The sequence below is a fragment of the Eretmochelys imbricata genome, chromosome 1 (assembly GCF_965152235.1).
Source record: "Eretmochelys imbricata isolate rEreImb1 chromosome 1, rEreImb1.hap1, whole genome shotgun sequence".
Lineage (NCBI taxonomy): Eukaryota > Metazoa > Chordata > Testudines > Cheloniidae > Eretmochelys > Eretmochelys imbricata.
The window spans coordinates 227,146,973-227,174,008 of record NC_135572.1 but is presented as its reverse complement, the minus strand read 5'-3'; the positions used below and the strand labels follow the sequence as shown (position 1 = coordinate 227,174,008).

The 27,036-nt window shown below is 40.2% G+C and overlaps 1 protein-coding gene across 5 annotated transcripts; it reads left to right on the top strand.

Moving 5' to 3' along the window:
- Positions 1-27,036, top strand: PARP11 (poly(ADP-ribose) polymerase family member 11). Of its 5 annotated transcripts, none has more exons than XR_013346916.1 (10): positions 1-108; positions 7,692-7,820; positions 7,919-8,039; positions 9,427-9,502; positions 9,834-9,906; positions 9,991-10,121; positions 17,372-17,523; positions 18,036-18,514; positions 19,357-19,462; positions 24,305-27,036. XR_013346916.1 is itself a non-coding variant. In XM_077825050.1 (8 exons), the coding sequence occupies exons 1-8, from the start codon at positions 88-90 to the stop codon at positions 18,347-18,349; spliced, it is 1,017 nt and encodes a 338-aa protein (XP_077681176.1). In that variant the 5' UTR covers positions 1-87; the 3' UTR covers positions 18,350-27,036. The 5 variants fall into 5 exon arrangements, 1 of the variants encoding a protein (XP_077681176.1); XR_013346915.1 differs by having other exon boundaries at positions 24,302-27,036; XR_013346919.1 differs by adding an exon at positions 4,895-4,998 and having other exon boundaries at positions 13-108; positions 19,357-27,036.

Genomic DNA, 27,036 nt, shown 5'->3' with positions numbered 1-27,036 from the left:
GCTGTTGACGTTTGCGGAAGGAAGCGCCCAGCTTGGGGCAGTGACGTCGGGCAGCGCGGGGCCCGGCCCCGGCCCGAGGCCGGCAGCATGTGGGGGGCAGCCGATGCGGTGAGTGCGACGCTTCCCGCCCGCCCCTCCCCCCGCTTCGTATAGCGCCCCCCCCCCTCCCTCCCTCCCCGGCCCGCCGCCGCCTCCTCCTCCTCCTCCTCCTCCTCCTCCGGAGCCGGTTCCCGGCCCAGCGACAGCAGCCGCCCCCCGCCGAGAAACGCCCCGGCCCCTGAACCGCTTCGGCTTCCGCCCCGCGCTGCGGCCGGAGTGTGGCCGCCCCGTATCCCGGCAGTGCGGGGCGGACCCGTGTCCGGCCGCGGGGCGGGGGCTGTTTGTGGGGGAGGTGTCTGGTTTTCCGCCTGAGGGGGAGGGGTTCTAATTTATGCAGGATTTATACCCCCCCGGCCCCCCAAGTCAGCGCTGCCGGGCCAGCCACGGGCGGGAAGTGACGCTCCCAGCAAGCCGGGGGAGCTGCAAGGGGGGACATGAGAGGGGCCGTAGTGGGTCAGCCCAGGGGTCCGTCTCGTCCAGCGTCCTGCCTTCCAGCAGTGGCCAGTGCCCGGTGCATCGCAGGGCAATTGTGGCGTGATCCATCCCTTGTCCTCCCCTCCCTGTTCTTTTCTGAACCTTGTTATGTATTTGGCCTTCACAGCATCCCCTGACAATGAGTTCCACAGGTTGTGCCTTGCGTGAAAAAATACTTCCGTTTGTTTGTTTTAAATCTGCAGTCTGTTAATTTCGTTGGGCGACCCCTCCTTCTTGTGTTCTGTGAAGGGTAAATCATGCTTCCTTATTTACTTTCTCCACACCACTCATGATTTTATAGATGTATCATATCCCTCCCCTTAGTTCAAACTGAACAGTCCCAGTCTTCTTAATCTCGCCACGCATGGAAGATGTTCCATACCTTTAATCATTTTTGATGTCCTTCTCTGTACCTTTTCCAATTCTAATATAGCTTTTTTGAGATGGGGTGACAAAAACTGCAGGCAGTAATCAAGATGTGGACATACCATGGAGTTATATAGTGGCATTATGATATTTCCTGTGTTATCTATCCCTTTCCTAATGATTCCCAATATTCTGTTCGCTTTTTTGACTGCTGCTAGGAATTGAGAGGATATTTTTGGATATCCTATCCACAGTGACTCCAAGATCTCTTTCTTGAGTGGTAATAGCTAATTTAGATCACATCATGTTGTATGTATGGTTCGGATTATATTTTCCAATGTCCATTACTTTGCATTTATCAACATTGAATTTAATCAGCCATATTATTTTTGCCCAGTCACCCAGTTTTGTAAGATCCCTTTGTAACTCTTTGAAGTCTGCTTTGGACTTAACTAGCCTGAGTAACTTAGTATCGTCTGCAAATTTTGCCACCTCACTGTTTACCCCCTTTCCCAGATCAATTATGAATATGTTGAACAGCACTGGTCCCACTACATGTCCCCAGAGGATGCCACTATTTACCCCTCTCCATTCTGAAAACTGACCATTAATTCCCACCCTTTGTTTCCTGTCTTTTAACCAGTTACTGATCCTTGAGAGGACCTTCCCTCTTATCCCATGACTGCTTGTTGAAGAGCCTTTGGTGAGGGAGTTTGTCAAAGGCTTTCTAAAAGTCCAAGTACACTATATCCACTGAATCACCCCTTAAAGAATTCTAATTAGATTGGCGAGGCATGATTTCTCTTTACAAAAGCCGTGTTGACTCTTCTGTAACAAATTGCGTTCATCTGTGTGTCTGATCATTTTGTTCTTTGCTATAGTTTCAACCAGTTTGCCCGGTACTGAAGTCGGGCTTACCAGCCTGTAATTTCCAGGATTGCCTCTGGAGCCTTTTTAAAAATTGGTGTCACATAGCTATTCTCCAGTCATCTGGTACAGAAGCTGATGTCAGTGATAGATTGCATACCACAGTCCTGCTATTTCATATTTGAGGTCCTTAGGAACTCTTGGGTGAATACCATCTAGTCCTGGTGACTTCTTATTGTTTAATTTATTTGCTCCAAAACTTCCCCTATTGACACCTCATTCTGGGACAGTTCCTTGGATTTGTTACCCAAAAAGAATGGCTCAGGTGTGGGGATCTCCTTCACATCCTCTGCAGTGACGACCAATACAAAGAATTCATTGTGTCTCCGTGATGGCTTTATCCTTGAGTGTCCCATTAGCATCTCTTTCTTCCAGCGTCCCCCCGATTGTTTGGCAGACTTCCTACTTCTGGTGTACTTAAACATTTTTTTCCTGTTAGTTTTTGAGTCTTTTGCTTGTTTTATTTATTTATTAGTCTTTTCCTAGGGTTTTTTTTATATCTTCTCACTTTAGCTCACATGCCTTATGCATCCCCAGTGCACTGACCAAAAAAACCCACCTCAATTCAAAATTGCTTTTATAGATCTTTTGAGAAACCCTCCCTCATACTACGCTCTCTCATTCTTCCTTCAAAAAAGGATCCTTCCCATGTAACCCATTCCCAAAGGAAAGGTCAGAGTGTTGCTGTTATTATTATGTATTTGTATTGTGATAGCTGCCAGGAGCCCCAGACATGGACCCCATTGTGCTTGGTGTTATGCAAACAAAGAACAAAAGACAGTCCCTATCCCATGATGACCGGAGACAACAGCTGGACTATTGATTTGGTAATTTAACTGATTTTGGAAGGAAAGGTTTCGCAAAGAGGCAGATCTAGGTGGTTAAGCTCGGTTAGTCTGAATTCCTCTTGGAGCTCTTTCTATGACTATCAGATGAGTGCTATATTTCTGCAATTCGTCTTGTGAGCTGCATTGTCCCAGAGGCGTGCAGCTGTCTTGGTGGGGCATGGATGGCGATGTGATCACAATTGTAGCTGGTTCCTAGTCCACTAATGGCCTTTAAGACCAGTGTCAAGGCCTTGAACCGACACTGGAAATGTGCTGGGAGGACAGTGGTGATGTACGTACAGTTGTCCATCCCAGTGAGGAGGTGGGCAGCTACATTATAAAGAACTTGGGGAAGGCATTCTTTTCATGTTAGCTCCCAGATAAAGTGGATTACAGTAATGCAGACTGTAAGTAACAAATACCTATCATTGTGACCAAATCTTTATCAGAGACTAAGGAGCGAACTGAAGGAGAAGACTTGCCTTTACCACCAATGTTACTTGATGATTTAGCATCCGTGCTGAATCCTACAGGACCCTGAGACTTCATAACATGTTGACAAATGAGGGGGCTGTGGAGATGCCCTCTGTGGATATGTCTACATTGCAATATGTCCTACATTGCAGGATTAGTGGGACTCGAGTCATCTTACCTGTGTTAGGGAACCTTAGGCTTGAGTGTCTACATTGTAATTTAACCCTAGGTTAAGAATTTTCTGACCCATGTTAGAACCTAGGTGCTCTGGCATCCACACTGCAGTGCACAGACCTGAGTCAAAGTAACCATATCCCACAATCCCTAGTGCCACACAACTAAAATGTGGCTACTCTAGCCGTAGGACTGAGGTGCGCTGTGGGAATACATTACTGCCTGCCCTGTATATTACCAAGAAGCAGCTCGCTTTGCAAAAGTCTTGATCAGTTCACTCTCCATTGTAAACTAAGGAGGCTCTCTGATAGTGTGCTTGCAGATCAGTGATCAGTACAGAATGGATTAACACTGACCTGAACTGCTGCAGTTTGAAATGGGGGTGTGGCTTTCATTTTCAATAGAGTGGATTGGAGATTGTTGGGATAGAGAGGACGAAGGAAGTTGTCCCATGGAATAGTGGAATACTTTTGGATGACTCCCAGGACCTGAGTTGAGCAGGGCTGCATCTATACTGCAAAGCGGTAGGTCTTGGACCCTGGCTCCCAGCTTGATTCAAACTTGTACCCTGGGTCCTGCCTTGATTTGAGGTTGAAGCCTCCAGCCCTGCAGGGTCCTGGGACCATGGGTCTGAGCCCTGGATTAACACAACTATAGTGTAGACAAGGAGGGGGGTTAGCCTTGAGCCCAGGCTCAAGCACAAGCTTATATTGTAATGTAGACTTACTCTGTGAAACAGGATGATAGCGAGTTCCTCAGGATATTTCCCTTTCAACCAGTATTTCTTGATTTTGCTCTGATTTAATCTAAGTAGGCTATACTTCATCTTGCAAGCACTGTGGCATCCTGGTTGTATCTTAGAAAATGAGATACACAACTGGAATTCATTGGTGTACTGTTTGTAGCTGAACCCATGTCCATCCACCTCTCCAGAGGCTTCACGTATGTATTGAAGAGGAGAGGGGGAAAAGTGGATTCATCAAAGGGCTCTCTAAGTGAGGGTCCTCAAGGACAGGTTGGAACCATTGCTGCCTACTTCAGGGTATATACGCAGGTTAGGAGCACTTTATGGTCAACTGTGTTGAAAGCTGTGGAGTCTTTGAGTTGTAGCCTTCATTCATTGCAATGCAATAGTCTGGGGTTTTTTAAACCACCACTAAGGATTTTATCTCTGTGCTGTGACCTCAGAGTTGATTGTGAGGCATCCACGATCTTAACCATGGTCATGTGATTTTGGAGTTCGGTTGTCACTAGTATTTAAATATTTTTGCACAGAAACAGGACATTAGGAATGTCCTCTGAATTGAGTATGTACTTTTCAAACGATAGATGGGCTATTGCATTTTTCCGGGAGGATGGCATGTTCTCTTCTCTGAAGGATGCATGCATTATACATTTTACAGTTACTTTTCACTTGCTTTCGCAAGCCAAGGAGGGGTATATATCATGTTTGCATGCAGTGGGTTAAATGTTTGTAAGGGCTTCCAAGCATGTCATTGTGTGTGAAGGATTCTATTAGGGGAGTGTGTGACAGTTAATGTTGTGTGGTTCAGTTCCAGATTTTCAGCCTTCGCAAGTCCTCTCGTCAATGATTTCTGCAAAGTAGGATGAATGCTCTGCCAGTGGTTGGTGCTTGATTACAATGTTTGGATTAATGGTAAAACAGATTCTTTCAATCTTATTCTACATCATCAAATTAAGTTGTCAATACGTGTGACTGTTTGTTCTTTTTTTCTGCTATCAACACTTTTAAAGTCTTTTACTGACATCTCTCTGTAACTACATTTAATGATTAGAATGACACTTCTGTTATAGTGGAGATAAAGCGCTGATTCTGTTGCAGTGAAAGAAATTAGGTCTGTATGTTCTTGTCCTCAGATTCCCTAACAGATGTTGTAAGTACTGTTGTTTGGAAACTTACAAATTTTACTGGCATATCTAACTGACTAAGGTGTCTTCTGAATGGGTTTACAAATATAACAAAAAAGTTCAAATATGTACAAAAATGCTAACTGTAAATATACCTAAATTCAAGAGTACTGAATTAGTTTTCTTTCAACTTATCTAATGACATCTGTGGTACAAACCAGTCCAAATTTGACATGTCTAGCCTCATCCATTTTAGAGTTATCGAAGCACAACATTTCTGATTGATCTGTATGGAGAAAATGTGTTCTGTTCTCCCCCTCCTCCTTCCTTAATCCTCTTTCTCCCCCTCCCCCCAATTAATAAAAAAAAATAGCTTGTGTTGTGTTTGCTTCATCCTCCCTCCTTCAGGTCCCCCCCCATATATATTTTTAAAAATAGTTTAACAGATTAGGTTCAACTGAATGAGGTTGTTAAAATGAAAGCTGGAATTCAACCTTAGCTTCAGACAAGACCAAGGAAATGCTGATAAAAACAGCTGGAACAATAATCAGATGATTACATGTCCCTCAAGTGGGAATGTGTTCACTGTTTGTCATAATGTGTTCACAGTCTGAGGGCGTTGATAGAACCCCATATGCTTTTCGGTGCCCAAGTAGCAGCAGTGACCAGAAGCAGTACTTCTTTCTGTGTGCTTGGCTAGAAGGTTGTGACCTTTTCTTTGGACTCTGCTGCTGCTATCTGTGCCTCAAGATTAGATTACTTTATCCAGCCTCTTGGTGGGACTAAATTTTGGAGACTATTCAAAATCTTCACCTTGCTTGTTGGTGTGGATTGATTTAAATCAACAAGACGGAAACCTCAATTTTAATCTTGATTTGTATTTATACTTTTTAGTTATCTTCCTGAAGAAAGGTTGATTCGCACTGGTTGGTAACTACTGCCACTAGATACAGCCTTTACACTAAATGTGGTACTGTTTTTTGCTAACTAGAAGGATACACTGTATCTATACACATTTACTTAAGCAAGTTATACAGCTTAATTTACATTTATTCAGATTAATTTTTATATTTATATTATGTTAGAAAATGGTGAATGATACATTTCTTATTTACTAGTTAATTTACTTTTAATTTGCGTCAAGCTCTGTTTGAATGGAAATTGAGTCAATTAAAATGCACAAAAACCAGCATTTTAAAATTATTTATGAGTTAAATAAAACTACCTTAATGTGCTGTATAGATAAGGGAAAAAAAAGTTTTATCAAAGCATGTTTTGCATCTAAAACTAAACAAAGGCAGTATTATCTGTAGTTGGTTGTTTCTGGTCACCATGTCCTTTAGGGTTTTGTAAGTAGTAGATCTCATCCTCTCACACTTAACTTTTATTCACAAAGTGGGAGAAAAGAGCAAAGCTTTCCTAATTTGTCAACTACCATTGGCTCCTTAACTGTGAATGAACTAGTCATTGAAGTGAATTAGTTGAATAAACTGAAAGTAAGAAAATATTTTCTCTGTACCTGCGGAGGAGGCTACTGCTGTTAAAAGCTGATTTAGCATTTCAACAAACGCTGGTTCCAGGTGCTTAGCCAGTGAGTTCTGCTAGTTCAGTAGTATGACATTCTTTGAAACTTGGCAGCTAATGTACTACTTAATATATTTTAATTTAATTTAAATTATTATAGTCGATTTTAGTAAGTTTAAACTTTATGCCTTAACATAGGTTGTCATAATTGCAGATTTAAATAGGTTTATTTTTTAAAAAAATCTGTGTTTCACTTAAATCAAAATATAGATTTAAGTCTTAAAATGAGATTTTATTTATGTATTTATTTTTAATCCTGGGTATTTATTCATCCAGTTGCTTCTTCAGCAGTGTTTCTTAAAGGGAATATATTACACCTGTGCTGTATGGTTTGAATTGGATTCTGTCTGTTACCCAGTGAAATTTAAGAGTTTGGTTTTAATCAAAAGGCTCTAAATGGTTTGGGTCCTAATTTCTGAAGAAACTTTCCCTCTCCTTGTCTGGTAGTATAGCAGGTGAGATCTGTGGAGGTACTTGAGCTAGCAATACCCAGGTATAATTGGAATGGGGTTGCTGGTAGGGCCTTCAACTCCGGAAATCACTCACTATCTCTCCTTGGTTGGACTCAGCCTGAGTCTGTTGACCTTGAGGGCTTTCTGAAGGCCTGTATGTTTTTTTCAGGCATTTGAGAAAGGCCTGAATGGGAAGGGTTTAAGCCAGTTTATGGGGTACTATTTATTAAACTAGACCGATGGAAGAGTGAGGAAGTCTCTAAGGGAGCCTGATCTCCAGGGTGTTGTACCTGCCTTTCTTGCCCCATATAGTAGCTTTTTAGCTTTTTTTCCAAATAAGAGTTGTATATTAATTTTTAAAAAATCAAGACAAACTAGTGTTTCTGAAATAAGACTTTTATAAATAATGGATTTTCACAGAAGATATTTTTTGTGATTATTTCAGGAAATGCTTCAAAGAGCATCAGAAGAATTTTCTCCAAAGATGGAGATTCCTGAGGAGGAGATGGATACAACTGATACCCAATGGGGCTGGTTTTACTTGGCTGAATGTGGCAAATGGCATATGTTTCAGGTATCTAAACATGGGATTATGTTATCTATGATAACTTCCACACTGTCAAATGTACTGTATTTAAACTTTTAAAATGTCCTTTCTGGTTTGTTTTGAAGACTGATTCAAACACTCAGTGTTCAGTTAGCAGTGAAGACATTGAAAGGAGCTTCAAAATGAATCCAGAAGGCTCTGTTTCTTTTACTACTGCAAAATTTAACTACAAGTTAGACTTTTCAGGTATGTCTTTCTCTAACAATAAAGTATTTATATATTTGTAGGTTTCTCATGACAAGAGTTGACCAGTACTTTTTACGTGCTCTTGGCCTTAACTAGCTCTTGTATTGTAGTGCAAAAAAGCACAATTGGGAAGGCCTTCTTTATATGAACGTACATTTGACATTTTATGGAGACAGTCATGTGGTTCGGGCTTCTAGCTTTGTTACTCTAAGTAGCATACCCTATTCAGTAATGCTGGTGTTTGCCCTGTCTCCTCTCACTTGAAATATAAGTCGTGCTGTACCGTAAACTCGGAGAAATGGAAACATTAAAAGTTTGTTTTCTTCTAAATATTCAAGCGGCAAGTGTTGCAGAAAACCGATTTTCTGTCTTCACACAAACTATATAAGTAATGTTGATAAAGTGACAATATAATTCAGCTGGCAGATACTTCAACAAGCCAACTCTGATACGTTCATCAGAGCATCAGATATCATTTTCTAGAAAATGACTTTATGTAAAGATCTTGTATATTCATATTGTATGGACTCTTTATCACAGGTTACTAATGGTTTCCAGTGTACTTACCGTGTAGTTAATTTTTAAATACATTTTACTTATGTAGAAAGTTGCGATGTAATAGCTTCTCATTCTGGATATTTCAAATATTGTACGTATAGTTTCATCTGTATTTTCATATTAAACTGACCAAAGACCTGTCATGCTCAGGTGATGTGGGTGTTCTGTTTTGTGGATAGCAGTCTTTGTATATCTTAGCCTACAGTTGTAGGGTAATACAGTGGTGGACTGTATGAAAACATGTACATTCATGCAGAATTTTGTATTTTGTTAAATACTTTTTGTAATAGCTTCTTTAGTTTACTTTTAAAAACAGATTTTGTAAACTATATTTAAATCTTGAATCTTTGCTTAAAAATGCTAAAGGCAGCTGTTAAGCATAACATAATTTTCACCATACCGTTAATATAGTATCACTTTTATATTTAAATGTGGTACAAAGATGTTAGCTTCTGCACTGCATTAAAATTAGCATTTAGATGCAGAAGTCTAGAGTGTAATCCTGGCCTTATTAAAATCAATGTGAGTTTTGCCATTGGCTTAAATGTGCCAGGATTTCATCACTAGTGAATATGCACTGTCTGTCTTAAGTACTTATTTAGTACGAATTCCCATGGTATGTGGGAGCTCTGCTAATGTTTTGTGCATTCTAGTATTAGTAATGTTGGAAAATAATATTTTGGAATGCTTCTCTCAACGCTTGAGACAATAATTCCTATTCAGCAACTCTAAAAACATCATTTTCTGGGTGATGTGCTATATCCAAACGCTTTACATTTCTGTAGATTGACTGTTTCTGGTACTCACTTAATTTTCATTTTATATACAGTGATGAAACAAACCAATCTGACTACTGGAAAACAGCGTCCAATAAAGCGAGCTCCCTTTTCTATCAGTGCTTTCAGGTAAAAACTAAAGGTGATTCATCATTGGTTTAATTCATCATTGCTCTAGTAAGATGAACTAGAAACATTTTAAAATTTCTTCATTATTTTTTATCCCCCCTCAAATTAAATCTGGGGACACAGATTGGAGCGGGAAAGCAAAGGAGGAGGAAATCTCTCCTTGCTCATTAAAAATAACTATCCACAGTTTGAATCCCCGTTCAGGACCCAAGCGCTGTGTCAAATTATAGATTAGTAAAAAATTCTGTACAGCGTAGGAATCCTATTGGGGAAAGAGAAAAGCTTCAACTCTTGGGTGTGATTGTTTTAACTTGTATTTTTGTGTTTGAAGTTATATCTGTGAAAATGAGGCTATCCCAATGCCTTCACACTGGGAGAATGTAAATACAGAGGAACCGTATCAGGTAAGAGCTATTATGACATGGAACATACATATGATGAAAGAACAATGGACTTCAGTGAAACTATACTAACCTCTCTTTTTCCAGCTTATTCCTTTGCAAAAACAAACAAATGAATATAATGAAGTTTCTAGTCTGTTTGGGAAAACAATGGATAGCAACCGAATTAAAAGAATTCAGAGAATTCAAAATCTAGACTTGTGGGAGTTTTTTTGCAGGTGAGATTATTTCTAAAACAAACATTGTACTAGATCTGCTAATAGAATAAATCTCTTTTAAAGTCATGCAGCAGAAATAGTTAAAATGCATCTAATTATAAAACTGTTGGAATACTTATTGTGTCTGCACCCTTTCTTCATCTGCTCTCTTTTTCCTTTTTCCTAATTGGTCCTGCTCGTGTGTTTATAGTCATATATCAGCATTCCTATTAAAGATCCTGATATTTTTATGGATTTGGAATTTAATGATACTTCTGTAACAACCATAAGTTAAAGATCACAAACTGCTTAAAACTTGAAAAGCAATGAGAAAATTGAAAAGCACTGTTGCAATAAAATTTTCATTTGGGCTGACATTTGATATGCAATTTCTAAGGTTCAAATTTTAAACTAAAGAAAAAATCTTTTTTTAAAAAAGGCATGCAAAGCAATCTGTTTCAGATCTAATTTTTATTTTGGTCACTAAAGTCAGCAGGTATGACTCAACACGCACATGAAGCAGATTTGTGGGGTAAGAAGGTACCATTTTTACAAAATCCCTTTTCAGATTAGAACTGCACTTTAAATTGATTAAGCAGTGTGTTAATTTCCTGATTTAACAGTTGTGAAAAATACACTGTCTTTGATGTAGAGGGAAAAGCATAACCGCACAAATTGTAGATTGGCATTCACAGCCTTTGCCATTTACTGTTATATTCTAGGAATGTTAAGACTACATCTGGTTTTTCTAAAGGTGGGTTCAAATGCCTTCGAAGAAGTTCACGTCCAAATCTGAATTTAACTTTGCAGCCATTTTTCAATTATTTAAAAAAAAAAAAAAAGATTTTGAAAGGCTTTATCAAAAGTTGAATTTGTCTGAAACAGGGAAACAGTTTATCTGCAGTTGTTAGTCTCTTGGAGAAATTTACATTGAAAAATGTTTCTAATTTTGAATGGTTGTATGAATGGTTTGATGTGAATTCCTCTTTGGTTATTAAAGGAGTTGAATAGCTGAATGTCCCTAGCCCATGTTGCTAGAAAGATAATTTTTCTTCATGGACAATAAGGTACCAAACCTTACCACAGTTTCATGATCATTTTTAATATATCAAATCTTTGAACAGTAAATAGTCATCCAACTGGTAAAGAATGTGTGGCAACATCTGCAAGCTCCCTCATCAACATATGGAAAGGAAGAGCACAAGCACAGCTACCTTGTCATGAAGGATGACATTAGGTTCTCTTCTAATCCTCTCTATGTGAGCTCGCTGGTAGGGGTGACTACAGTCATTGTTCTCAGAAAGTATATGTGGTGGACCCCAAGATTTTGTTATGATGGAGTGAACGTGTCACAACAGACTCCTTGTAAAATGAGCCTTCATAGGGTTGTATTCGTTGCGTGTCTAGTGACTCAAAACAAGTACTCCCGATTTGTCAAGTTTCTCACCTTACCATTTTCTCTTTATGAATTTTAGTGTAGGGTGAAGTCTCTCTGTTGGATCCAGCTTGGTGCAGCAAATCCAAGTTTAGTCTGTCAGTATTGCAGAAGCCATTGCTGGCTTGAACGTTCCTGCTTTCTTTCCCGCTAGATATTGTATGGGGCAGGGTGAGTTAGGAGTTCTTGAGTTTTGTTCCCACGTCTTCTCTGATCAGTCTTTTATTTAATATTTGCACTTCACAAACATCATGTATCACACGGTTGCCCTTGTCAAAATATACTTTTCTAGAAAAGGAACTTATAAAAAGTCAACATGAAGATATATTGGACCATTTTGACAATAAAATCAATAAGTAAACAATGAAAAAATATTAAGGTGCTACATGGGCTTAAAAGGTGCTATGCTGTAGATGAAATTGTATGGTATATTGTATTTAAAAAATACCTTGTGATCATGTAATTGCACGCTTCTAGTGAATATTTGCAGAGAGAGGTGTCTTAAGATTGCATATTGAGTCTTAATTTTCTCATTTCCTGGCTTTTGAGTGATTAATTTTTGCAACTTTAGCCTTCTCTTAATGTATTGGTATGGAATGTATTTAAGTATATAAATACAGATACAATTAAAAATTTTATTTGCTTTGATTGGTGCTTTTGTACCAATCTTGCTACTTTGAAACTTGTATATCTAAGTGTCGCTGTTGTAACAATGTATTGCGTTAAAGTGGATTTCTATAGAGGTATCCCTGAAGCTTTTCAATTTGAGGCATACTTCTGTGAATAAGAATATCAGGAAATGATACTAGATCCCCATTGACTTCAGAGTTCGCAATGCAGATTTGTTTTCTCTTCGATTTTCTACCTTTTGCTGAAAAGGGGAATTGATGGGCAGCAGGGACCACTGCACAATAAAGTGTGTGCTTTAAAAACTCCAAAGATATGGAGTTCCCACTACACTGTTTTTGGAAACATGAACTCAGGAATGGGAATCTGTTGTTGCGTGCAGTATGATTTTTACAGTATTGCAATATTACTATGTGTTAGTTGCAAAGTAATATACAGTATTAAAATTTTGTGTTCAGTGGAGTAGAAAGACAGAGGGGAATCATCTCAGTCCAGAAACTGCTTGCCCTTATTTTTCCATTTGGGGAAAACCTAAAGATTTGTCTCAAAGGCTCAGCTGCTTTCTGGGGTGAAATAATGTGTGTCTGACACAGTCATTTGGAGCAGGCGAACCTCATCACTAAGGCTATGATTTTGTCATGGATATTTTTAGTAAAAGTCATGGGCAATAAACAAAAGGTCATGGAAACCATGACCTGTCCCTGACTTTTACTAAAATCATCCCTGACAAAATGGGGAGGGAGGAGGGTACAGCACCCTGTTACCCACCACCTCCCTGCAGCAGCTGGGAGCTGCAGGGATTCCATTGCCCAGTGGCTGGGAGGGGTTCCCCGCTGCCCGAGTGGCAGGGGAGCTGGGGGCGGGGGAGCGCAACCCTGCAGCTGCTGAGCAGCTCTGGGGTCCTCTGCTGCCATGGCTGCATCTGGGAGCTGCTCGGGGGGGCGGGGGTGAGGGCAGCTGAGCAGCTGCGGGAGGGCCCCCCAGTCAGGGGTAGCCAGTGGCGGCGACAGCAGCCAGTCAATTGCAGGTTTCCCGCAGCTGCAGGAGGGTCCCCCACCATCTGCGGAGGCTGGCCTGCTGCGGGGTCCCCAATGTCACGGAGGTTAACTGGAAGTCATGGATTCTGTGTCTTCTGCAACCTCAGTGACATAATGTTAGCCTTATTCATCACTGCGATTACCCAGTGATGTCTGTAATGGAAAGAGAAGAAACTCTGGCATTTCAAATTCCTTGTGGCATCCCAATGCGCAGTGGCCATCTTGTGTGGGAAGAGTTATCTTGGAGAATGAGTGATGTTCTTTCTAGTGTTTGAGTTTGGGGTTATGAAGGTTCACATTCCATAGAGGTTGAGCAAGTAGAAGGTATTGTTGTGGAATTAAGGTTGCTGCCACTTCTTAAATGTTCCTTTTTTAATAGGAATGCAAACGACTGGTCTCCTATCTACCTAAGGGGACTGGCTCTACAATAAGAACCTGCTCTTATTATAAATATAAGGGTACGGACTGCACTTCTATTTTTAAAAAATGTATTAGTTTGTGATTGCTGGTGGGAAACGTGACTTGAGGACATGGGTATCTTTTGAGTCATTAGAAGCCCACTAAGCACATGCTCTTGGACGGGTTAATTCAACCAAAAAACTGGCTGTGGGACTCGATGGCATCACCTCCCTGGTCTTGCTGCACATACGGTGTCATTTGAGAACAAGAATTACAACTTATTTTCTTTTTCCTTTTTCAAGGTATATTGTTTCACTGAGGAGATAAGTTTAATCTGAACCTCATGTTCTTGAGAGGATATAATTGGGTAGTTATATATTTTGGCCTGCATAATATTATCCTCTTCATCACAACTCCTGTTTTGTTGTTGGCTATTAACTTTATATTTGTGGAGACTATTGATTAAAAACTTGTTGAGCACTACTATCCAAAACCTTTTTAGAGCATAGACTATTTACTGTGTAGATTGCAGTAGCTCCATTCTGCCCTTTCCTGAGAGTGGGTAGAGTGATTGATCATTTTAAAATTTTGTGCAATTTGAAATAAACGAATAAAATATGTCTTTCAGGTCATATGCTGCAAGGTTCTGTTCTGTCATTCGTCGGGTAAATGTACTTGTAAATCCATTGCGGTGATACCGTGGGTTGGGATGTAGTGTCATCAACACGCTGATGAAGCTCAGTTCTGTATCTGTTTTATGAGACCCAATTCATATGATTGACTGGCTTTTCCAGTGCCCACTGAGAGTGGGTCTTAAATGAAAGTTAAGCAAACTGAAACTCAATCCAGAGAAGACCGTGGGTAATGCAGATAGATTGGGAGAATTAGGGGAGGGGACATCTGTCCCTTAAGTGACGGTGTTTGCTTGACCACCTGTCAGTCGTATTTTTAAAACAGGCACTCTGGCTCTGATGGCATGGTTTGGCCTGTAGCCGGCATGCTAAAAAAAACAACTCAGAAATCCTTTTTTGAAGCTATACTATGTACTGAAAACTTCCTACCTAAGTGAATTACTTTGGGTTTTGTATGTCTGAGTGGCAGTAATTCTTATTATGAATTAATGACTCTCAAACGTCTTGAAAGCATTGTTTGAATACTCCGATACAAAGCACTTGAAACAACAAGTGCTTTATTTTTAAAAGCCCGTCTGACAACCTGCATTTTGGTCTTGAATGCTTTGCCATCTATACATTAAATCCCAAAAAGAAGTTCAGTTAATTGCTAAGCTACTGTCCTGCTAAATACCACATCACTATAGTAGTTTCTTCTTCCCCTAAGCTTTTGAAATGGCTGGCCACCTTTTTCCTCTTTTTGCTCATTTAATGCCTGATCTATACCATGAAGGATCTAGCTGTTAGTTCTTCTGCACAGAACTCCTTTTGACATGAAGAATCAGTCTAAGGGCTTGTCTACACTACAAAATTAGGTTGACTTAAGTTAATTGACCTACAGCAATTAAATTGCTCTTGGTGTCCGCCCTACCCTCCTGCCGGTGGCGCACATCCTCAGCAGGAGCGTTTGCATTGACTGAAGAGGGGCACTGACAGCCGCCCGGGGCTCACAGCTGGAATCCCTTCTCCCCTTTCCCCTTGCCCTGTGGGTGACAGTGAGATGTGAGCCCAGGGCAGCACTCAGTTTCACAGAAGGGAGCCTACCAGCAGTGAAATTGATATTGTCAGTTTCACTGCTGCTGCTAAAAAAAACAGGAGTACTTGTGGCACCTTAGAGACTAACAAATTTATTAGAGCATAAACTTTCGTGGGCTACAGCCCACTTCATCAGATGCATAGAAGGGAACATATAGTAAGAAGATATATAGATACATATACAGAGAAGGTGTATGTTGTTTCACATTTCATCTCAGGCTCTGGGAGGCTCCATCTGTAGTGTAGATCAGGCTTAAGAAACAAATTATTGTATGGAGTGATCTAATAGTTTAGAATTATTGGCCTAAATTAGTTTGGGTGTTTAAGTACAATAAGTGCTACTAGTCTCCCTCTTCCATTCTCATTCATTTGTATTGTATATGAAAAATTACTTGAAAAAACATCTTTTTACATGGTCAAATCCAAGGTATACATTTTAATATAGTTTTCAAAATTGTATTTTAGATACAGTATTTTAATGTTTAATGTAAACTTTCATAAATTGTAACTTGCCTCTAGACCTGTGTAACTGTTTAATTTTTAAAGTAAAGTAGCTTGTTACTGAGTATTAAAATGCAACTTAAAAAAATAGGCTACATATAGTCCTCAACATTCAGAAAGCAACACACTGATCCAAGTAATCTTGATCTTTGCCTTTTTCTTTCAATGGGACATTGTCAGTGTGAAATCTAGTCAATTAAAAAAAGTCAAAAGAAGTTTTGGGTGCTACTAGAGCTGTCAAACGATTGAAAGAAATAGTTGCAATTAGTCACAGTTTGAAATCGCACGGTTAAACAATAATAGAATGCCAGTTGAAATTTATTATAAATATTTTTGGATGTTTTTCTACATTTTCAAATATATTGATTTCAATTACAACAGAGAATACCAAGTGTACAGTGCTCACTTTATATTATTATTATTATTACAGATATTTACACTGTAAAAAAATAAACCCAAAGAAACAGTATTTTTCAATTCACCTCATACAAGTTCTGTAGGGCAATCTTTTTATCATGAAAGTGCAACTTACAAATGTAGATTTTATTTATTTATTTTTACATAACTTCACTCAAAAACAAAGCAATGTAAAACTTTAGAGCTTACAAGTCGAAGCATGAAGGGGCATACGTATGTTTACGTATCTGACACGTATGCCGGCTGCAACAGTGCACGTTCTCACTTTCAGTGACATTGTAAATAAGAAGCAGCAAGTATTGTCACCTTTAACTGTAAACAAACTTGTTTGTCTTAGCGAGTGGCTGAACAAGACCTAGGACTGAGTGGACTTGTATGAGGTAAATTGAAAAACAGTGTTTCTTTTGTTTTGTTTTTTATAGTGCAAATATTTGTAATAAAAAATAATAGAGAGTGAGCACTGCACACTTTGTTTTCTGTTGTAATTGAAATCAATATATTTGAAAATGTAGAAACATATCAAAAATATTTATAATAAATTTAAATGAGTATTCTATTGTTTAACGGTGCAATTAAAACTACAATTAATCGTGACTTTTTTTTAAATCTAGCTAATTTGTTTTGCATTAATCGCATGAATTAACTGTGATTGACAGCTCTAGATGCTATGTATTCCTTTTGAGTCACACTGGCAATTTTTGTAGTTTTACAACCTTATTTTCCTAATGTTTTGGGGGTTTTTTTAAAGCTTTTCCTTCCTGTTACTGTGTGAAAGACAAGTAGGGAAACTGATTCTGCTGAAAGTACTCTCAAATGAACGAAGTGGAAACGATTGATTTTTTTTTTTCTTGAATTATTCATTTATAGTAAATGTTAGGCTTTCCTTACAAGAATGATATGTCCAAGACTTTAGAAAGAAGTGTGTTTTATGTGGGGGTGGTTTTTTTTTTTTTTCGTTTTTTTTAAAAAAAGCTGACTGCTTCCTTTTAACGCCACCTTAGATAGTAGAACTTTGAGATGTATTTAAGGAGCAGAATCAAATTTGGTCATTTCTCTCAAATTCAGCTGTTGCAGTATCATTTCCCCTCTGTTTTTGTGCAATTCCAGTTTGATTACAGACGCTTTGTAATGCTATGGCTTTTTTTGTAGGAAGAAAGCTCAACTAAAGAAGAGAAGAGGTGTCCCTACCATTAATGAACACATGTTATTTCATGGTACCAGCAATGAATTTGTAGAAGCAATATGCATTCATAACTTTGACTGGAGAATAAATGGCATGCATGCTGCAGTGTATGGAAAAGGTAAGCAATAATGGCTTCTTTAATACCACTTCATGTAATTTTGTGAGTAATACGCTTCGTTCTCTTTTCACTCTCTAAACATACAATTATGTGTCCCACAAATGCATTTACCATACTGGTGGTCTGTGGAGAATTGTTTAATCTGGTTTTCTTCTTCCTGCTAAATGTGATAAAAAGACACTTAAAATATATTAAGTAAGCAATTCCTATAGTTGCCATAGTTGGATGTTATGCAGTGGGGTGGGGGAAAATGATGGTCCAATGGCAGAAGGGTAAGTGGTTTGTGGGGCAATATCCCTACTAAAATGTGGTTCACACTGAAAAAGCTTGAAAAGCACAGCACTATATAATTCTTACAAATTTTGTTGGATTGATTATGAATAAAACTGAGAGATAGGGCCTGATTCAGATCTTACACCATTTTGATGTAAGAAGGGATCAGAATCAGGCCCTTTAGATTTCATAATGAGACTGTTGTCATCAGCTATAATTTTTGCTGTTTGTTTTTTAAGGGACCTATTTTGCAAGAGATGCATCGTACTCCAGTCGTTTCTGCAAAGACGATATGAAGCATGGAGACACTTTTCAAATCCATGGTGTCAATCTGCAACATCATGTGTTCAGAACATATAAAGTTATGTTTCTTGCTCGTGTTTTAACTGGAGACTATATCATTGGAGATTCCAAATACATGAGGCCTCCTTCAAAAGATGGGAGCTTTGTGAACTTATTCGACAGCTGCGTGGATAGTACTTGGAATCCAAAGATCTTTGTTGTCTTTGATACCAACCAAATCTACCCTGAATATTTAATAGAGTTCTGCTAAGTTTTGCAAGGAGCCAAACTGAATATTAGGTTGGTTGTGATGGACGGTCAGTATGTCTTTGCGAAGGAAATATAACTTACAAATCTTTTAAATACATGGTGGTGAACAGAGATGGAGATGTGAAGGAAAATCTGGCTTACATCTGTAAAATCCTTTTGGCTTAAGGTTGGTTGTCCATCTGTTGGTCCTGTAAATAAACATTGATGCTTTTCACATTTAGGGTTTATAACCAATTTTAATATGGCTTAGTTGAGCCTTAATTAAATTGGACATTTAATGTCTTCAAAGAATTCTTACTGCTATACATTTTAAAAAATAATACATATGTATTTATCCATGTGTAAAATATATATTTATGCATATGATACAGTATGTGTATAGGTGAATAATCTTTTATAAAGATTTTATTTATCATTTTACAAAATGCAGGGGGCTTAATAGTTATTGGTATATTGCAGTATGTATTACTTGTAGATTGGAGTTTAAATCTACAGAACAATCCGTCTAGGGAAGGCAAAGGTCTGGAATCAAACTGAACCAGCTGCTAGGACTAAATCTAGGTATCTGATACTGCTTCAAGCAACCTTGCAATAATGCTGCACAACCTATAAGTTGAAGTCTGGTTGTGACAGAATAATATACCTGACAACAGTTGTGGTCAGTAATTAGGTAGGTATTTAGCCCTAGAGTCCTGTGCTAGGATCTCTTATGTGATCTATATAGTTGTTGTTTAATAGTAAAAGGTGTGTTTTGTTCCCCCTCCCCGTATCTTGTAGTAATCTCTAGCTTGTCTGGAATTTTAAGATGCACTCAGTGTTGACATGACTCTACTTCCATTGAAGTTGATGGTAATACTCTATTGAATTCAATGGAAACAAGAATTAAACCAAAATGGAGGGCCTCTAAAAATTCCATCCCTTAATTTTTCCCTATGTTTCATGAATGGTTTTAGTAATACTGGCATGTGCTGATTTTATGTAAACCAAGTTTTCTTTCCATTTGCGTAGATGCAGAGTATGGACTGTTTTTGCCAGGTAGAATCTCACTGGGGAGGAGAAGAGGGACCAGAAGAAAGATCAGAGAGACCAAAACTCCTGAAGAAGGGGGACTAAGGTGTTAAATGAGTGAAAACACATTGGCCCTCCCTCATGAGACTGCCTCTTTGGATCCCTGCTATTGGATTCTTGCCCTGTCACACAGACCTTAGATATACTCAAAGTTGTGTTAGCTTTCTGGCATGGGAGGGAGCATACTTCTGCATATGCACAGCCTGGCACTATGACCCATCTAATAGACATGCATCCCCTCCTCCCTAAGTCCTTTATCTGTGTCTGTTCATGGACTCTTGCAGTCACACCATATGCTGGTTATTTGTGTTCTTTGAAATTTCTTGGAAACTTTTCCTCCACTTATCTTCTTCAGCTGTTCAGGGCAGGGACTGTGTCTTCCTTTGTGCTTGTACAGTGCCTAGTACAATGGGCCTCCTGAATGGCATCTCTGGGTGTTGTTGCAATAATAACCAATGACTGATGCTATAGAACAGTAAACCTTCACCAATCACAAGCCTTGGAATAGACATGTGCATGCATACACATTGAGCTAGGGGTGTATGTCCCCTGCTTATGTACACATATTTGAGCTGGCATGAGTATAAATAGCAGTGTAGCTGTGGTAGCATGGGTAGCAGCAGTGGAGGAATGGCTAAGCCATGCCAGTGTGAGTGTGTGTACACAAGCAAAGGGATCACCCCTATCTTGTAGTAATCCCTCCCCACTTCTCATCAGAGATTTACTAGCAAATGCAGTAGGGTGTCCACAGCCTAAGTCCTCTTTATTTTTATAAAATATTCTACAATACATGTACTTGGACATTATGAAATTATAAGAAGTCAAAATAAAAAAAGTTGTACCCTTTTGTTTGTTCACTCGCTAATTTCCAAAATCCAGTCATTATTTTCCTCAAGTCTTAACCAGACTGTTGTGGCTAAAAGTAACCAACACATCTGGTTTTTAAAAGGTGTTTGATTGGCATACATATAATATCTTCAGAAGATCAATATGATTTATGTTTGTCCTGCTTGTGTGTACTTATGCCTGTATAGCTTGTCCACTCTGTGCCTTATTTTCTATTTAGACTCAAGGGAATTGAGTGGAAAAACCTTAATCTCACCAGTCCAGAGTGCCATTGAAGGTGGTTTCAGCTTTTCATCCAGTGCCCACTCTATCAGCTTTCCTGGTACAATCTTCTTCATCTGTATTGATAAATCTTGATACTGAGGCTGTTTACACCATGTAGACAGATACTATGCAACATCTCAAGCTTTAGAAAAGTTGAATGGTAGTTCTTAGTTCTAAATCAGATAAATTACAATAAGGAAGTCAGTGTATTTGTCATTTGATAGAATTTCTCAGTGGCTATAGTTATTTCAATCTTGTGGTTTTTCATAGTGTCCTTCAGATCCAGACTTACCATGTCCAGTTCCAGCCATCAGTGTTCAGAGGTGACACAGTATAAATTTCTAGATATCTCCTCTGGCAAGGCACTCTTGTACCTAGACTCTTTCCTTAACAACCAACATTATGGCATTGAGGCAACTGGTTCAGCATGTCACCTTTCCTGGTTGTCACATGCCTGCCTGAGTGGGTGTTTGGTGTTGGGAAAATATTCACCCTTTCCATTTGTCAGGCTTCCTTCTCAGCTTCTGTCTCTTTTGGGTTCTTCCCCTCACTTATAAGAGGTGAAGAAAAGATCAACGACAATGGATAACTCCTTGCATCTAACCTCTATCGAGGATGGTGGGGCTTGCTGCCAGATGAAATAAAAATGGCAACTGTGCTCATAACATTCAGAGCTATGATGTAAACCCACCACCTCTTTTCCTAAGCTTTTGCGAAACACCAACCTTGCTCATGGCAATACTCCCACTCTTTCAAATTTAGCAGTAATGACATTAAAAAAAAAAAAACACACCTACTCAGCTTACCCCTTTCTGGCAAAATAAAGAGGGGGACTAAAGGGAGAGAAAGATCATGGTTGTTCTTATTCTTGGGAGGCACTCAGCTACTATGGAGAAAGGAACCAGTAATAGAACCCAGATGGATAAAGAAAGGAGATTACAGTGTCAGTTGGTCTAGAGAGAAAAACAAACGACGGTATTCAGTCTCTCTCTAGCGGGGACACCACCATTTGATGATTCTCCACCATTTGCCTTTCCAATATCTTGTATTATAACTAGATATTCAATTTTTGATTTATCAGGAGAGATCATACAAGCTGTTGAATATCTCAGTTGCAGAGCAAGGCAGAGAAGCTCTTATAAGTGATGGTTTGAAGGACTCAGCCAGAGATTTTATGGCCTTTTTGGATATTCTTGCCCCAAATATCTGACTTTATCATGGTCCATTCCATCTTGCTGCTGGCTTTCTTCTCCAGACATCAGACCCTCCTGTAGCAGCCATTTTGCGGGAAAGTGCTGTTTGCTCCATTACCTAGATAGATCTCAGTCCTTCTAAAAGGCACCAATATTGTGTGTGGGAGAAAAATCCTCCCTTGGACCTATCTCATTCCAGAGGTGGACTGTACAAATTGTCTTTTGTTTTCAGACTTGTTGCTTGCAAGCAGGCATTCTGGTAAACAGTAGCCTTAAAGCTCATTTTGTAGGTGCTGTGGCAGCTTCTACAGCTTTCCAGAATGTGTCTGGGTGAGTCATTTACTGAGTGCTTATTGGAACTAGATATTTTAAATCCAGGACAGATTCCATTTTGGGGAAAGCAGTCTTGCAGTCCCTTTTTAACAGGTATCAGTAAACCACATGCCAGGAGGTGGGCTGAAGTGGTCTTAATCAGGCTCCATGAATGGAGTTTATTCACAAGGAATAAAATTGTTGCCAGTACCTGATGGAGGTCTTCATGTAATTGGCCATCTGCGTACCTCTCTTAATATGCATGTGGCCAAGATTGGATTCTTTTAGGGAGTGGTGTCCATTGGGGCTGCAACTGCATCCTAGATGGCCTCGTGTCACGCCACCTGAGGGCACAAAGGGTGAAGCGAACCCAAGTCTCCCTCAGTCCCTTTTTACCACCCATGGCAGTGAGAGGGAACCCTGCAGTATCCACCAGCTTCTCTGAGACTCTGTTACTAGTGATTCGTTAATACAGTTGTTAGGTAGTTAACTCTTAGTTTGCCCTCTGGCTTATAAATTTTTTTTTTTTTTTGCCTTTTTTAAGCCTTATATGTCCTCCTCTCCTCCCGCTGGTTCTCTGGGCCTTGAGTTGTTATTGGCAACACTAAAGGTCCAGGATTAAAGACCTGCTCCCCCTGTGATAAGTCTGTGCCACTCAAGGATGTGCATTCAAAGTGCCATTTCTGTTTAGGCAAAAGACATATCTCTGACCAATGATCCATCTTCTCTTCTTTTTCTAAGTGGACTCAGAAGACTAGGGATGCCTGCCTAAAGGAGATTTTTTTTTTTTCTGGAGTTCTCTATGAAAGCCTCCTCAGATAAGGGGATAAGACTCAGTCCTCCGGCCACTCCTCCTCAGTTTGTGCCCCAGTGAGCTGCGATTCCACCCCAAGCTCCAGGGCTGAGATGGCTGAAACCCCCGGGGTGTACTTCTTCAGGAAGGGGTAGGGAGGATACCAGGTGAGACATAGGTCTCCTTCTTTGAGGAGCCTCAGAACAGAGATGCAAGTTAATGTATTAGACTCATCTCAAGCTCTTCAGCTGGTGGGGCTAAGATAGGTCTCTGTGGCACCTTGATACTGTCTATAAAGAATGCCTGTGGCACCAGTTAAATCAGCTCACTCCCTTTCCTCTGGCAGTGACTCTTCAGCAATCTTTGTACCAAACACCTTGGTACCCAGCCCCTTGGTACTGTCCCTTTCAGTGGCTTTGCCCTATTTGACACCAAGTGCCCTTCTGTGAGCCTGGCACCAGAGTCCCCCGGCCAGCTCATATGTCAGTAGTACGAGCTAGGCCTTCAGTCACTGAAATCACAGTACCACGTACAGCTGTTGAGACATCTGTGCCATCTACTTCCCCTATACAGGTAGAAAGGGTGCAGAAATGCTGTAGTACACCAAGAAGGGTAGCTGCAGCCCTGAAGGAGGTGTTTTGCTTTTCATCTTCTCCATTGGGACATAGTAAAGATACATCTGTTCATCCCTTCCAGAGGCACCACACTGGAAGTCAGGGAGGGGTTCCAGGGCTGCTCTTTGAGCAGCAAAATAAGAATTAAGTTCTTGGCATCCTGAGTTTTCTTAGGTTCCAGCAGAGAGTAAATTCCACTCACTTCACGTGATATGTATAGGACTTGTCTACTCTTCATCTAAAAGACGAAGTAAAAAGGCCTGCATTTTTAAGTATAGGCTGCAGCAGTGGTCAGATGGTTCAGCAAATGTTAGTTGAACAACGAGATTCAAAATGCCAGATGGTCTTGCTGGCTAATACACGTCTTAAATGCAGGAGGTGATGGTGAGGAGCGCCTTGTATCTCTATCAGCAATACTCTCACCAGATGAACAACTCTTTTGGACTAATTTTGTATTAAATTTTTCATTTTAAAAAGATTACAGATTTTAAACAAGTCAAACAAGCCAGAATAAATAGAGGATGACGTGTGGCTCTGTATAGAGAACTGGATTTGAACTGGGAGACAGGTCTTTGTTCCAGTACCTCCCACTGATGTGATGTGGAACCTTGGACACATCACTTCACTTCTGTGTCTGTTTCCCTCCACCTTTTGTGTCTCTTGTCTGTTAGTTTATAAGCTCTTTGGTCAATACTTATTAACCAGCAAGAGTGACTTTTAAAAAGCTTCGTCATGTAATGTGGCTACCTTACATTTTTATAAATGCAAAACAAAAATTATCAGTGTTGTATTAATACTTAGCCCTTAGAAGATCTAAAGTGCTGTCTGCATGTCAACATAATTACTTTTTTTTTTTCTTTAAGTAGTGGCTCCAGATTGAGTTTTGACATAGAAGAAAGTTTAGTGAAAGAAACGTGACCCAAAGCAACAAATGTGGGGAAAGGACTGAGGGGAAGATGCAGTGGAGAAGAAAAACTGAAGAAACAAAGCTTTGAATGGTGGATGTGAAAGTAAACTAAAGATAGTGGTGGGGCGTGTAAAGGAAAAAAAAGTGTCTCCAAACCCACCTTCTGTGCAGGCTTCCTGAATGCTCAGCTCCTACCCAGTAAGCTCTGCTGAAGATGGAGCACTGCACTGCGAGCCAGGAAGCCTGATGTGACCCCTCTGTGTCATGTAAAGGGCTCAGAGTAGTGTAAAGAGACTCTAAAAGCCTTTGATCTGATCAGGGGAGTTTTCTCCCAGGGCAGGAACTGAGGAAGACAGTGCTAGACCTCCTTGCAAGCCCTAATGTAAGAGGTGTGTTGTGTAGCTTCTGGGCAGCACCGGTGTCCCTAGGCAGCTAGGGTTAGGCTGCCATAACTTAGAGCGCGTACGCGCACACACAGTGTCTGAACGCCATCTTATCCCCACTCACCCTAGGGTGTGAGTTCTGTGCTGGGCAACATACCTATGACAAAATTCCAATACCCATTTTATCACCTTGTCATAATTGACCAATCAGCACTGCTGAGAAGTTCTGCTTTTATGTTCAGGAAGTCAGAGCAATTATGATGATATTGTTCCAGATGTTTCTGCTTTCAGATGGGCCAGTTCTGCTTACCTGTGAATGACACTGGAGGAAATATTGTTTGGAGTTTAAACATTTAGCTTCTGTGGTTGTACGGTGCAATGGGCTAGATTGGTCCTTAGGCACTCATGTAATAAACATAATTAATAACAGACCCCGCTATAATGAACTTCCTCAGTCTGTTTCAAAAAAGTCTCTATCCAACAAGTTTGTAAGATTGTCTGTTTCCCTCTGACCTGTAAGCCCTTTAACAAATACACTGCATTGTAGAGAAAATCTCCCTGAAATACCTTATCGTACTTCTCATTATAAAGGTCTCAAACTACTTTACAGACATTGCCTGACAACCTTACTAAAGGTCCTATGAGGTAGGCGAGTACTGGAGCAGTGGTTCTCAAACTATTGTACTGGTGACCCCTTTCATACAGCAAGCCTCTGTGTGTGACCCCCCTCCCATAAATTAAAAACACTTTTTTACATATTTAACATCATTATAAATGCTGGAGGCAAAGCAGGGTTTAGGGTGGAGGCTGACAGCTCGTGACCCCCCTATCTAATAACGTCGTGACCCCTGAGGGGTCCCAACCCCCAGTTTGAGGACCCCTGTACTAGAGAGAGAGAACCTTTGACTATCTCTGCAATGCTGCCGTTTCTGGACTAGAATACAGCACTTATATAACTCTGCATAGCAGTACTTTACAGCAGACTGACTGGATGTAGGCAAAAATAATGTTTTCAGTACAAACTTCAGGGGGAATATAGACAGGCGATACGTAATTCCGTGAATTGAATTTTGTCCAAGACACCTTTTTTCTTACAAAAAGTTTTCCAAGATCCTTAATTACAATATATTGGCAAGACCTCAGGTTTATGTCTTATCGAAAGGACAGCAGTACATAGTGCGTTAAAATGAAGTTGGGGTTCAGTGCAGGCAGGGCCATCCCTAGCAATTCTGGGGCCCTACGCAGCCCGGGCAGGTCTCTGCCAGGGGAGCGAGCCCCAGGCCTCCCAGGGGGCAGGGCTGGCTTGGGGGGCAGGAGGGAACCACCCCCCAGCATTCACCAGGGGGAACCACCGCCTAGCACTTCCCGCCATCGATGAGTGCAGGTCCAGCCCTGCTGCAGAGCTCAGGGGAGTGGGGGGGCAGGAAGAGGTGGGGAAGGAACAGGGCGCAGGCCCTAGGGAAGAGCAGGGGCTGGAGCAGCACGCAGCTGCACAGGGCACCTGGTGCCCTACACAGCTGCATACTTTGCATATGAGTAAGGACGGCCCTGAGTATAGGCTTTGAGGGAAGAGCACCACTTCGTGAATGACTGATACTGCCTCCTGTAGCTAGGTTTTCCTAGAATCCATTCTATCCAAATGCTAATCCAGTTTAGTTTGAAAACTCTGAAGGGGTATAGTTGCACGGTGAGATGTGAATAAGAAAATGTACATAAACTTTTCCAGCTCCCAGTGGGAGTCTTTTCATTAACTTGAGAGGGAGTCTGATTGGGCCCGAAGAGATGGGTATCAGAGCAGCATGGGAGAAATGAGTAACAAACTAGGCGACACACAAAGGGAACATTCGGCTTTTTTTAGCATTAAGAGGGGGAATAAATAAACCACAGTAGATCAGATGGTTAATGTCATTTTGCTTTGAAAAACTCACGTGGGAGCAAGCAGTGTTTTCGAGCACCCAGAAGCGTAAATGCGTGTTGAACAGCTTTGGGGCACTGAGCATTAGACGGTGGGAGACAAAAGGCCATAGTTTCAGGAGGGGACTCAAGATAAAGCACACTCTAAAGGTCTTGATTTTTAAGCTGTTGATTTGCACAAACTTACACTGTATGTTAATCCATGTTCTTTATGATTCTGAAAAGACGTGCCAGTTTATGCAGTAGTCCTAATTAACTGCACAATCTTGTGCCAGTTTTAACTAATTAGAGTACAAGGTTCTTTTTAAAAACAACACTTTCTAATCCAAATCAGTGTATTGAATCTTTTTCATGATTATTTATTTTTTGTACATTAAAGACTGATTGATTTTAA

What these genes read in the sequence shown, in the direction of transcription:
- PARP11 (XM_077825050.1), top strand. Translation starts at nt 88, where the DNA reads ATGTGGGGGGCAGCCGATGCG. An exon ending in GCAAATGGCATATGTTTCAG is followed by an intron (nt 7,821 to 7,918) that starts GTATCTAAACAT and finishes TTTGTTTTGAAG; the next exon opens with ACTGATTCAAACACTCAGTG. An exon ending in CTACAAGTTAGACTTTTCAG is followed by an intron (nt 8,040 to 9,426) that starts GTATGTCTTTCT and finishes TTTTATATACAG; the next exon opens with TGATGAAACAAACCAATCTG.